This window comes from Dermacentor silvarum, chromosome 4 (assembly GCF_013339745.2).
Source record: "Dermacentor silvarum isolate Dsil-2018 chromosome 4, BIME_Dsil_1.4, whole genome shotgun sequence".
NCBI classification, from domain to species: domain Eukaryota; kingdom Metazoa; phylum Arthropoda; class Arachnida; order Ixodida; family Ixodidae; genus Dermacentor; species Dermacentor silvarum.
The window spans coordinates 154773195-154787351 of NC_051157.2; the positions used below are offsets into that span (position 1 = coordinate 154773195).

General features: G+C 44.1%; 1 protein-coding gene across 1 annotated transcript in view; it reads right to left on the minus strand.

The window, feature by feature from the left end:
• Window positions 1-2402: 2402 nt before the first annotated feature.
• LOC119448996 (UHRF1-binding protein 1-like) overlaps window positions 2403-14157 on the minus strand; it is a 112875-nt gene continuing 101120 nt past the window's right edge. The window contains 1 exon segment of the mRNA XM_049666603.1: window positions 2403-12875. Coding sequence (XP_049522560.1) covers window positions 12684-12875 — 192 coding nt within the window. The 3' untranslated portion in view covers window positions 2403-12683.

Consider the following 14157-nt stretch of genomic DNA (forward strand, 5'->3'; position numbering starts at 1 on the left):
ATTGACTGTGTCGGCGTGACGTTTACTTTTTTTTTTGTGTACTTTCGCTTTACCTGCCTTCTTCTTTGTCTTCTACGCCTATCTTTTTTTTAGCATCGAGGCAATGCTTTTGTTCGAAAGGGGGGATAATGCCACCTGTAGGTAGTGGGTTGAGGGCAAGAGTGGGTCGAGCCCAAGAGAACGAAGAAGACTGCGCGCCCTTTCCCTGCTTCGAGGCAGCGCCTACGGTCGCGGTTACCAAGATCCAGCTGCTATTCGGTTTATAAAACCTTCAAGACTACTTCTCGAGGCTCGTGACAATATCATAGTTTTCCTGCCTTCCTGGGTAACTTCTTTGGTTGAATGGACAGTGCATCGGTCTGCTATGCTGAGGCAAGTGTTCGAAACCAACCATCGGAGCAACTTTGGTCACTGTGTATGTGCCAATGTGTACATACGGGCTCATCAACAAACCTCTCAAGCGGACATGGCTCACTGTAATGCGGAACTGGGTATGTCATCATCATCATCAGCCTATATTTATGTCCACTGCAGGACGAAGGCCTCTCCCTGCTATCTCCAATTATCCGTCTTGCTTGCGCTAGCTGATTCCAACTTGGGCCTGCAAATTTCCTAATTCATCACCCCACCAACTTTTCTGCCGTCCTCGACTGCGCTTTCCTTCTCTTGGCACCCATTCTGTAGCTCTAACGGTCCACCGGTTATCTACCCTACACTATACACGGCATGCCCAGCTCCATGCCTCTCTCTTAATGTCAGCTAGAATATCGGCTATGCCCGTTTGCTCTCTGATTCACACCGCTCTCTTCCCGTCTCTTAACGTTAGGCCTAACACTTTTGTTCCATCGCTCTGTGTGCGGTCCTTAACTTGTTCTCGAGCTTCTTTGTTAACCTCCAAGTTTCCACCCCATCATGTTCAATAGCCTGGCAAGGGAACAAGAATTCAGGATCGCCAGTCAGCCTCAGTCTGTAAAGGGCCGGTGTACGTTTATCTAGGTCAATTACTCACAGGGGACCCTGATCATGAGAAAGAAATTTACAGAATAAAATTGGGTTCGAGTGCATACGGCAGGCATTGCCAAATCCTAACTGGGAGCTTACCACTGTCATTGAAAAGTGTACAATCATTGCATTCTACCGGTGCTAACATATGGGGCAGAAACTTTCAAAATATGCAGCTGGGTCTTTCGAAGGTGTCTTTCAAACACCTTCGGAAGGAAGAGATCGCCAGCTACGATGAGTGGATTCGACCAGTGGGCTGTCTAGAAGACTATCCTGGAACCTACAATTCTTCCGGCTTTCGCCAGGACGTCGGGGCTATTGCGCCAGATACCACACCTGGTAGCAGGTGCTCTGTTCAACGATGCATCTTTTTACTTATCTCCTCCAAACAACTGACCAAAGCGCCACCCTCTCAATAAACCTTCTGACATCATCACTCACTTAACTTTCTCCACCACACTCGGCTGCTTCTTTTGTCGACTTCACTGCAGCGTAGCACAATGCACACTTTTGTCCAATTTTGCTCCCTTAAGTGCTTTCCCCACATTCGGCAGCTTTTGACGCCGACTTCATTAGCTTCTTGCGTTTTGTTCTGCTAGTCTATTCAAGCACTCTGCCCAGTGGAACCATACCCTTCTAGATAAATTTTTATTTACAGTGAAGCTGTCTATGGCTAGGCCATGGCGTCCACGGGGAAAATTTATCATCCTCAGCAATGGCTCGAGCGTCATCTTCTACAGCTGGCTCGTTGGCGCCCCTCGGCGCAACCACGCTCGTGCCACTGCTCCCGTGTTCGTCATCGTATTCTTCCACAGCTGACTCCGTCGCCACGTATCATTCCAGTGTAGAATTTCACTTTTCTGTCGACGTAATGGGGAGGCCGCGTTTACGTGGGTATCAGCCATTGCTTAATAATGGGGTATGAGCCATTCATTGTCTTACGTGATGCACAGCTGATACGCAAATGTGTGTGCGTACCTATCGTCACGATGACCACCGATCAGGACAATAAATATGTTTATACCTTTGTACAAAATTCTGTGTCACCTCTGTTGTGCACTAAACAGCTTTGCTGGTCATCCACCTTCACAGAGTGGAATGGCTCATGAATTTTTTCACAAGAATGTTCAAATGCCCAGTGTCCCGGGTTGACTACTCAGACGCATACCTGTCCAGTGGCAGATTCCCAGTCGCACATAGCCAGTGCCCAAAGTTCTATAATGGGCAAGGCAGCGGCAGCCATCACCCGCAGAGTGAGGGGAAGAGGCAAAGAGAGCTCCGCTTTGAAAAACTTGGTGCAGTGGGGGCTTGTAACTACAAATGCTCTAGCTCGTGCAGCGAATACATAAACAGGACAATTTTCTTGGGGCGTTTGAGTCGTTCAAAGAAAACACTGCATATGTTTTTGTCACTTTTTATTGCCATCACAGAACAACTTCTTGCTTGCGTGCAGCGAGCACTACTGAACATGTTCGTTCTGTCTTGACACAAGAGTGCTGCACAACATGCAAATTTCACATTTTGCTGAGATGCTTAAGTAGAACAAAACAAAAATTTGTAACTCCAGCATCATCTGTTTGTGGAATTGGTGTACAGCGAGGAAGCACGATTCCCACAACTCTGAACCGGCTAAATACAACAGTTCAGCGCTCTAACAGCTGAGAATAATGATAACAAGAATTGAATTACCACCAAGTCCCCTCCTCTCACAAACGCGCAGGGACTGAAAGCCACATGTAAAAATTAACCTATGAAAGATCATACATAAATTAATTGCCTGAAATGCTTCTCCACAGTGGAAGACTGAATTTGGTTGGCAATCACATACGTATTCCACAATTGCTATCCATGAAAAGCTAATGCCACTTGCTCAATAAATCACATGCGCATTATAATTTGCTGTCAGGCAGCTTGACAAAGTGCCTTCAACAGTCATCACAGTGTCTGGTACAACTCACATAAACAAACAGACCCGAGTGCATGAAAATAAATTTGCTTCGCAAAGCTTTGGTTGGCCTCCTTTCGAAAACAATTTTTCAACAGCTACAAGAAAGCTAGTGATGCCAAAGTTATGGTAACTAATGGCTGAAACATAATTTGGATCATAGTGTTGACTTGGCCTTTGAGTAAGTGTAGCAGTTCTACATGCATGTAGTCACGGAGATTTACTACCAAAACCCTCCTCTTATCAGAAAACTTATGCTCACTACGGTGCCTCGATGTCCTCCTCCCCTACCATGAGGGAGGAGGTGCGCACTGACGTCCCCTAATGCTCACTGCATGCTGGGCCCATCTGGTGGCTGACAACAGCAACAAACCTGTTACTAGTGCTTTGCTTTCACCATGAAAATCAAGTGTGCTCATGTATTGCACTACCAGATGGTGTCTCCCAATTTTTCTCTACATGCGCAGTTCCTTGTGAGACAGTATGTACCTACGTGCTCACACAGCCACCAATGCAGAGTTTTGTCCTTATAATTGCTTGCTCCACAAAAACAACGCACATTCTAATGAGTGCCCTGCTCACATCGTGATGAAAACATCTTTGCGTATGTGTTGTAAAACACACCCAAGTCATCTGATCACCACACGGTACACACCGGTAGTACAGGTTGTGTAGCAGCTTTAACAAAGTGCACAGCTTTCAACATCAAAGAGACAGAGAGAGGCAGAGTGGTAGATTTTTGTTCGTTAAGCACACAAAGGAACAGGTGCCCAGCAGTACTTTCGTAACCTATAATACATACATACATATTGCTGGAAAGAGTACAACCTTTCAATGTAGTGCTCTAATAATCCTTTACACTCGGGTTTGAGCTAAGGCCACACTCTAATGAAAACAGGACCTACCTAAGTTCACACACAGCCTGCAAAATGGGAGCAAATTAAATTAACAATCTGCAGCCTCTGCACAAGAAATGCATGCACCTGTGCCGGCATGCAAGCATACAAACATACGCACATACATCAATTTCACAAGAAATGCCAACTCTGCACAGCATGATGTAGAATACTCATTGCACACCATTTTCTCCACACACCACACACAAAATTTCAAGTTTCACTTCATCGACGGAAGATCATAAACATGTTGAAGAGCAGGCTGCCAAACTGTCCTTATTCACAAGTGTTAAAAAAATATGTAACAGCAAATGAAGGCTGATGGCAAAGGAATTAGAACATCATCTGAGCAACTATGCCAACAAGAATTCCAAGGCAGAATTATTTGGGATCTGCGCATGGTAGTTCACAAAGGAGGGTTCTCAAAAGCCTTGCAACATCTGACAGTGACCCTGCTCTAACGTGGCAGTCATTCATTACTCATACGACTGTTGAGTATAGTCAGCCCTCCCCCTCACCTCTGTGTAGTCTGAGTCAAAGGGAAAAACTGGAAAAATACAAGTTTCCGGCCATAACTAAAGTAGGTTTGACACTGCCGACACTGTATTCTGCAAATTTTTGTTAGTTTTTCAAAAGCTTGTACACATTTGTTTCAAAGTGTTAAAATAACATGTCAATGTGAAACACTTATAGAAATGTTGCTTTGAGGACATATCAATTCATAGCTCCAAATCTTTGGCCACACTAATGAACAGTTCCACTGCAAAGGTTGTGATTATATTAAGCTAGCTTGTACGCATCCACGCTTGTGATGCAAGAAAAAGTATAACATTGACAGTGCATGTACAGTGCTGAGCAAATGAAACACGATACTCTAGCTGCATAGTGGTAGATCCTTTTTGTGCCGCCGGTGAACGCTGGGTGATGGCTGAGGGGACCGAATGCAGTCATAATTTATCGCAAAGGCACTCGCTTTCATTTGATACAAAAAAATGCATCAGATCGGCGCACCCAGCGCCTACCAGTGGCACAAAAACCTTCCAGCAGTTGTGCACTCAGAGTATTGCATTTCAACCGCTGAGCTCTGTACTTGCTCGCTCATGCATACTTGTGTCTTTTCTTGAGTTAGTATTTCATTTTGTTCTGTTTCAAGCGATACCCTGTTGACTGCTCTTAAAAAAATCATTATTTGAAGCCTCTTGCAATCAAATTATTGCTACTCTCTTTTGCTTACGCAGTGTGTATTTTACAGGGAAATAAAGGCTTTCTTCACATCTGCTGTTCTTGTTCTCCAAGTATATACTTTAGAAGAACTTCATCTTCACATATTTGGTACTTTCTGGAGGACATATCTGCCACTAAAACGTCAGGCACGAGAGCAGAGAGGCGATGAAGACATTGACTTCCAATTGATTTACAAAAACATGCTGAGGAACTGCATTAAATGTTGCAAAGCTGCAATAATGGAACTAGCATGAATGTATTATCGACAGAGTACTGAGTAGTATAAATTTTGGTAAATGGATTGAATGTCAAACAAGCATGGACTAGTGGACAACCTGGAAGCTATAAGATGACTACACAGCACAGTGACACAATGCAAAAAGTGAGGAATCAGCTTATGGTCAGCTTTCACTAGCTCTTAGCTTAAATACATACTTGGATAACACACAATCATCCAATTTTCCTCACAGTGCAACACATCACTACAGAAAGCTGCCGACAAAAAAAAAAAAAAGGCAAATAGCTTATGCCTTTATGTACTGAGATCCAATCCAACTACGATATCCTAAAGCCTCCCCAAAGTATTTCCTAAAGTCCAACTTAAGTACCACCAAGATCTGCCCTCCTCCTTGAAGACATTCACCAGTTTTCATCACTGAGATTCTAGTGCAGAATGAAAATGCTGCCATGTAGTTCCCACTGACATTTAAACTGTGAAAAGTGGGGAAGGCGGTCTCACATCTGCGAAGCGAAACCAAAACTGCCTTTAAATAACAAGACAGATAGCAGTGGCCACAGATCAAGGAGTGGTGCTACTCAGCAAAGCTGCATAAAATATGCAAATTCAGGAGACTTATGATACACACGATAGTGAGGGTAGTTAAAAACAAAATCCCTGGCTTGAATCACTGACCCATGAAGAACCAAAGGCGAATTGCATCTATAAATCCAGAACACTTTTTTTTTCTGTTCCTTGGCAAATGATTAGTTTTTTATTCAGAAATTTGGAGCAGGTTTGTGGGTCCCAATAGTTTTGTAGAACTTCAATTCGTGGGGAGTTATTTCTTTCTCTATTGTCATAGCATGGTTTCAACGAAGTCTGACACCGTGCCACACTCTGCCAGCTGCATGTGACATTTCCCACTGTGACACAGCTTGAAACATTATGCTTGCCACTAGGAGACTTCGCCATAGATGATGTCAAAATAATTCCTCCGCTCTTGAGAGAAACAATAGTATAGCATGAGAACATGCAAACATGGTTTGCACTGAAGCACATGCAAGTCACTGTGAAACAAGGCCATCAAACAAGTCCCAGTCTATGTGAGGAAAACATTTTGGCATTTACAAAAGTACAAGCGCCAAAAAATGCAAATTCATCAACACTGTGGTCTCAACCTTTCCTTACAAGCAACAGTCACACATTCTCATAAATACTCCGGCACAGATATGCCGTTATGCACATCCTACGCTCTTCACTGCTGAAATCTTCACGCTAACATAGATAAGGCAGGAGCTTCACACAGTTAGATGCCTTGATATAACTTTGCGAGTAGCAAAGATACACATTGCAAGTTCCAGTCAAATATTTTAATGCTTGTCCATTTGGCAGTACTAATGACATGCTTGGATGCAGTCATTCCTGGCGGAAAGCATGATGGAAACAGTGCACATTATGATGCAATTATGGTAACGAGGCAGATACACGTTTGGTGCCTGGTCTGTATCTTAGCACTTGTGTTTGTCTGTCTGCATTTTCATCACATTTTGATTTGCTTTAATATTTTCTTTTAATACAGTTACAGGGAACAGATTTGTAAGCAAACCGCATTCCGTTCATTTCCTGTCAGATCAAAACCTACTTTCAATCTTTGCAGAAAGCCCCAGCTACATATTGAAGAGCAGGACCCAAGATGAGATGAACCGTGAGCTACTATCATTTCAAAAAGAGATAGCCATTCAAACTTCACACATAGAGGTAGTATACATCTATAACACATTTCATCACGGTTTATTCCTAGCAAGTATGAGCAGAAAAATCTTTACAGAAAGACAGGTCAGAAAATTATGGCTCTGCTTCAACAAACACTGCGGCTCGAAGTGTAATGCACAGAACGTATGACAAAGTATGCATTTCTCCATCTTAGTTTTTCCTTCGATGCCTTGCATTGTTACGTTCAGTGAGGCCACGAAATTTACATTAAGAGCAGTAATCAACTAATGATACTATTTTCAGCTGGTCACTCGAACCCTATGCACTGAAGCAGCCAGATTTCGATCCTTTCCATGTTCAAGCTAGAGGGCACTACCTTCCACGTGAATGATGCTTAGCTTTTTTGAATAGTTAAGGTTGAGGCAATGATCGTTCATTACCAACTTCTGCAAGGGCTGGGCCACAGTGAAACCACAAAACATGCCTATGAAAGATGAACTCTACTAAAAGTTGGAATACACATTATAGCTGACTGCACTTGCAGAACCAGGGGATTGGATCTAAATTGCTCTTTTAAAGTCAACCTAATCTGAAACCATATTTCATAGTGGTCAAAAACAACTAACTGAAGATGCCTGAGCAATAAGATGTGGGAGCGCTGAACAAGCAACCAGTACAGGCTATGGGTTTTTGAAACATCAGTATGTATATTACTCATTTTTAACTATATGCTTCGGCAAGAATTTGTTTTATTCACCATGAATTTACACTACAATTACCATTTACACATAATTCTTGCTTGGCAGTGGTTTTAGAGGAAGCCTGTAACACCAATGTAATAGTTTATTTTTAGCCTTCTGCTTAGGCAAGTATTTGTTTTATTCTTGAGACGCTGAAAAATAAGAGATGGACATAATTTAAACTTTAGAAACCTGTAATGTGTACAAATTGATAAGTGGCTCTACTAGCAATGTCTAGAGAGATCACATGTCATCAACGCAAAAACATGACTAAAGAATTAATCTGGTTCCGAGCGCTGGGACGCCAGCTAGTGAGATGGCAAGTAAGAAATTGTGGGTTACTACAATGTTACAAATGAAAGCATCGGCAATTGCCTGAGGAATGCATTATGCCTTTTAACAACCAGTAGATGCCATAACATGCAGCAGCTTAAGAGCGACAGACAAAAGGAAAAGGACACGCACTAAGAAATAATTTGTCATTAAAAGATATGCCAGCTATCGTTCAGATGAATAACTATGTTGTGTTATGGCCATACTGAATAAAAATATGTTTTGACATACCATAATCTGGAATTTCAATCTAAGATTCTATGTCGCTTCTTAGGAAACTTCGTCTGAATAGGGCCAATGCTTTGTTTATAGACAAGTTCTTAGCATGTGTCCTTCTTGTCTGTTTTTTTTGTTCTATTTTTAATTCGCATGCACTTTAGCCCAATGACATTACTCAATATTTGCATTCTGTATAGTTTGTAATAATGTTCTTGGGCAAGTGAGCATTGGGCACCAGAATATCATCTATCATCCTTACAAAGAATACTTGTGAACTAAAGAATTACTCTGGTTCCGAGCGCTGAGACGACAGCTAGTGAGATGGCAAGTACTGTCCTGTCGGTCCCACAACACCACAAGTGCACGGTCACGCGTATATTACAAAAGCCCCCCTTTGATCGAGGTGTTGCTCCTCGATCTGCCGCCGCTCACCCGCACTGTTGTTCTCTAGCTCAGTTACTTGCGTACACAAAAAGTCGCATCATGTGCGTCACGTGTTAAAACACGAGACAGCGCTGTGAAGAAAGACAGCACATGTGAAGAAGCCTGGTTGGTCGGCAATGTGGACAGCTAATCTACACAGCAAGTACACTGGTCAATGCAGCACTATTAAACCTGAATAAGTCCTCATCCAGCCTTTATGTCCCCCGTTCCCCCCTCCCCCTAAGCAGAGTAGCAGGCTAGAGCAGGCTAGCTCAGGCCGACCTCTCTGCCTTCCTTCAAATAAATTATCTCTCTACTTGTGAACAATGCATCAAGCAACCATTCAGCAATTCAATCCTGCTTGCTTAAGTTGGATAGGGCCAACCTCCAACATGAAATAACATTAACATGAAACACGACGCTACACTGACGGCCTACAGTATAACTTCTTTCAGCAATCATGTCCTGGCTGCAAGCTCAAAGCTCCCAAGAAAAGGGACTACAGCTGCTACTATGGTCAAGGCAAAGTTAAGATGCATCACAAGATTGTCTTGTCATGCACAACACCAACACCACTTCCTGAATGTTAAGTTTTAAGGCTACTATTCACGTACCAGGCATTTTCAATGTTTTTTTTTTCTATACTTTTATACTTATGTGATACTACTACTACTAAGGCTGCGAATGTAACCACTATAACCTTCCACCCACAGAGGTACATTAAGGAGCGACAACATCCATCTTTGGCTCTTGACTTGCACTCAAGGTGCGAATATAGTCCGACATTTCCAGCGCACCAGGCAGAGACCTGTGAAGACGAATACACCTAGCAGGTGATGCCAGGGTCACTGAAAATTTGCGCCAGCGCATTGAGCATGGCCCACAGCAGTGCAGCGATCAGCTGTTGCCCTAGCGCACGTGCACAAGTTCACGGTTAGCCAGTGCGGAGTTTGGCAAACGCACATACTCGGCGCAGGCTCTTCAAGGCACCCTAACTGTAGGCACTGTAGGCCAACATGCTTTCAACGCATCAAGCTAGAGCACGATAAGCTCTGGTCTAGCGGCTGTGGTGCGAGATCGGGTATGTTCTATTCTCGTGCCTGCCACATCAAAGCACATTAAGCGCCTCCAGGTAATGCTGGCTGCACCGTGACGCCAGACTGCAGGGCGTTCACTTTTTGCTAGCATAGCATAACTGTGTCGCAAATCCCACACGCCTGCCTTACGCCAGACTATATCTGTGCCCTAAGTGCTCACAGGGGTTCACTTCTTCCATTAACATTGCTTTTTTGCTGCCGAAACATGAACTTAAAAAAAAAAATACTGCTGGCATCTTCAATGCCAAATGTCGGCAGTACAGGCATCAATAAAAACAAAGCCGGCCTGTAACAAATCACATCATCTATGAGCGTAAGCCATAATGCAAGTGATGATACGTATTTGTCTGGCGCAATCTACCAAAAAACAATGAATATAAGGAGTAATGACCAGTTCTCATGTGACGGAAGCAATGGTCACGGTGTGTTAAGATCTGAAATCCTTGTACACTCTTCCTGCTAAACTGCATAAAATCCCCACATTTCACCATTCACATTTAAAATAAGTGCTGATAGCCTCATGACCATGTGTCACACTGTCAGGAAAAAAAAAAATCAAATCACCCAGAAAAGCTTGCAAAGGTAAAAACTGCTGCTCAGCACATCTGTTGCATCAGTTTTTTTTTTTTCAAGAACCTTCCTTAGTATTGAAGGCCTCTCATTACTTTTGCATCACAGTTATCACGACACAGAGAACCAAACATGCTAGCATGCTTACAGCAGGAGCTACAAACGTCACTGTTGGCAGATTTGATAAAAAAGCAGGAAAGTCATGTGGCCATGACCTCCCTAGAACGATCTTTTGTGCCTTTTGTAGGTAAAACAGCAAAGGCTAGGTGATTAATGCATTGGTGGGACAGTGTTTCTCTCATGTTCATGTGATAGGCAAGTATAATACTATTGTTCTCTGGAGCTGGCAGAAGGGTTCATACAAGATAAGGAGATGGCGAGTAATTGTTATATTAGCAGAAACGTGAGGTGGTCAAACTTGTGCAGATTTTCTATGGCGTACTTGCAGCTTGTAGCCAGCTTATGTAGCAAGTGGCCACTTTCCAGCCTAAATTGCACGCTATCGTGCTTGCTTATGCCGAATGATGCTCTTTTCCTGAACTTCTGCATCTGCTGTTCTAAAAAACTAGACTAGTGTTTCTCAGCAAGGAGGCCAAGCAGTAAAAAGGCAGTCGATAGAGTATTTTCGTGTTGTGTTACTGTTCTACAATTACCATTACCACTACCGCTTCCCCCAACTGCACCTTGGAAGTAAACAATCCCGTGCCTGTGCAGTTAGCAGCATGTGGTATTCCTATAACGGTAATGCTAGAACGGTTATGCTATGGTAAAATACTCAATACTACCGACCTCTGCTGTGACTTTTTAACCACACTGTGAAATCTGTGTTTCTTTGAATGTGTGTCTGGCCACCCCATGTACAGACAATCACTGGGGCCCTAAAAGTGTATTTATGTAAAGGCTACCATGTGCTGTCATCTTGAGGTGTACTACCATGGACCAATGAAACACAAATAAAGAAAATATTAACTAAAACATGTTCTACGAGTAATAGCTTGAGTGCAATTTCATGCTGTAATTCACATTTTATTGGCAAGAACAGTGTAGGCCTCAGACTAACCGTACAAGCCAACAACACGTTGGCACCGCGAAGCAGCTAAGGCAGAAATAAAAGAATGTTCTAGTTAAAACTAACATGCTTGCATTTCATTCGTCAATGATAGTACATGATGCTGTGAAGAATCCTAAAGATGTTTCTGGAAGATAAGAGCCTTGTGGCTTTATTTCCAAGCGACCTGGCTGTGCTGCCTGAAGTGAGCTGTACAACATTATTCAACCGCAGAGTAGGTCATGATTCATCCCTCGATTTTTGGGGGTTTGCTCAAAAAAACACACGACCTATGTGTTCCAAGAACTTCAGTCAGCAGTTGTACGCGTGTCGTACAGCTGGCATTCTTTTAATTTCACTCTGAACAACAAGTAACAAGGGCCTAAAGGTGATGGAGTGAATTTCAGCAAAACAAAACTCATGAAGCAGTGAACAGGCGTACAAGCAGTCCTTCCAACAAACATTAAACGAGAGCAGTGCATCCACCACCCCTTCTTCGGAATGGGAACTTATTCCAGGTAGATGCTGCTCCTTACATTAGTTTGGGTGACGAGCGACACTGTCATCTTACCTCAAAATGCACTGAAGCAGAAGTGAGAGCATGCTGCGAGTGAACCAGCAGCTCTGAACTCCGCTAATCCAATACAGGATGATGTTCTGTTTCTCTCTTTCGATGCCTTCCACATCTCACTTATGAAGGCAATATTATTGAAACTCCTGAGCAGTTGCCATAACACTTGTAATGTTGACAGAATCCAGAACAAGGAAATCCGGTCGGAGAAGACTTCATCAGGATGGTGCAGCGAATCAAGTGCTGTTCTCCCACGAAAGGGTGAAGTCGTTTGGCATATGCCTCTCCAATGCTGCACCTTGTTTCGGAGCTGAGCAGGTGGATGCAGTCCTTGATGTTGCAAAGGTGACGCAAGTGAGCCAGAAGTAATGCACTGTCACGGTAACGAGTGGCAATGCTTCCAGGAACAGGCTGACACATCGTGGATCACAATTTCACTAGCTCCAGGGATTGGGCAGGAGTGGTCACGCCATATTGAAGACAGGCACGGAAGGTGCTAATGTGGATGTAGTCGAGGCTTCGCGTCTTCTGCAGTGGTGTCATGAAGCGCACGAATGGTAATCGTCGCACGGCAAGACGTCGAGAGCTTTTGATGTGGACTTTGCCGGGGGACGGCTTCTGCATTTATTGCAGCAGCTGTGCGCAGCGCGTGAAGCAACGCAACTGCGAGAGTTGGGAGTGTCTACGAGTTGCTGGCTCCGCAGAAAGGGTCGCAGCCCGACGAGGATGCCCGCTCCAGGTGGCTGAGCTCTTCTTGGAGCAACTGCAGGGTGGCCAGCAGCGAGTGCTTCTCTCCTTCCAGGCGGTTCAGCTCCGCACGCTGCTCCTCGATCTGCCGCCGCTCACCCGCACTGTTGTTCTCTAGCTCAGTTACCTGCGTACAAGAAAAGTCGCATCATGCGCATCACGTGTTAAAACACGAGACAGCTCTGTGAAGAAAGACAGCACGTGTGAAGAAGCCTGGTTGGTCAACAATGTGGACAGCTAATCTACACAGCAAGTACACTGGTCAATGCAGCACTATTAAACCTGAATAAGTTGTACAATATACAAGCAAAAAAAATGCTGGTTTCCATGAGGAAAACATTTTTAAACCAATTGTGACAGTGAGCAACGAAGCAACATGAACAATTAAGGCTGGAAATTGGATTAGTTTCGACGAAACATAGCTGTACTGACTATTTCGCAACAGCCCCACCTTAGGAAGCACTGGTAATGTGCCGTATTTCATTGGAAATGTTTGTGTGATGCCTTCGTATTATTGTCAAGGGTGCCTGTGGCTTAGATTGAACTATGGTACAGCTGCAGAGACAAATTACTTAGTTTTGTTTTCTTGCGGAAGGACACTCCCACATGTAGTAAATCACTGCCTATTGATGTAATAAAAGCAAACAAGCATGTTTGGAGCCCCTAAAAAGCTTGTTTACAATTCAGGGACCAACCACACAGCATACAGGTGAAATACCTGCTGACCTGTTGACCGGCTAGCATAAAAGCCAACAGGTCAAAACTATTATTCAGTGTCCTTAGAAATTCATGTCACTAATTCCTCGCAATGCTGGTACTAGTCAACAACTTCGTAATAGCAACAGCCTCACCCCACATATAGCAGTGGTGACATTCCATGGCAAAAAATAATACTATCTTGTCAATACTATTTTGCCTTCAAGATGGGCACGTGATGTACAATCACACCACACAATCTTTAGGTCATGTCAATACACAGTGGTGTCACAGTAGGTCAGACACAGTATTGTTTAGAGCGTGTTTGATAGTCTGAATTTATCAGACTATCGAGCAGCTGTGTATTGACATGACTTAGGTCACGTCAATACACAGCGGTGCGCGCGACAACCTCGACAGCCGGTACAGGCGCAAAGTACAAGAACGCATTTGTTAGCAGAGTAGAAGCCGCCCCCCCCCCCTCAACCCCTCCTGCGCTGCCTTCCCTGCGCTGTGCTCCTTTCGCGTGGGAGATTGCGTCGCCAGTTACCCTTGCGCCCAGTTGCAAGACGCGCATTTTGTGCCACACAGCACAGCGTCGCCCCTCCCCCCTCCCTCCCTCCCTCCCTCTCTCCCTCCATGCATGCTTGCTTGCATACCCCCCCCCCCCCCCCCCCCTCGTCCTTTCGCGCGACGAAAGCAGGGCCGGGCTC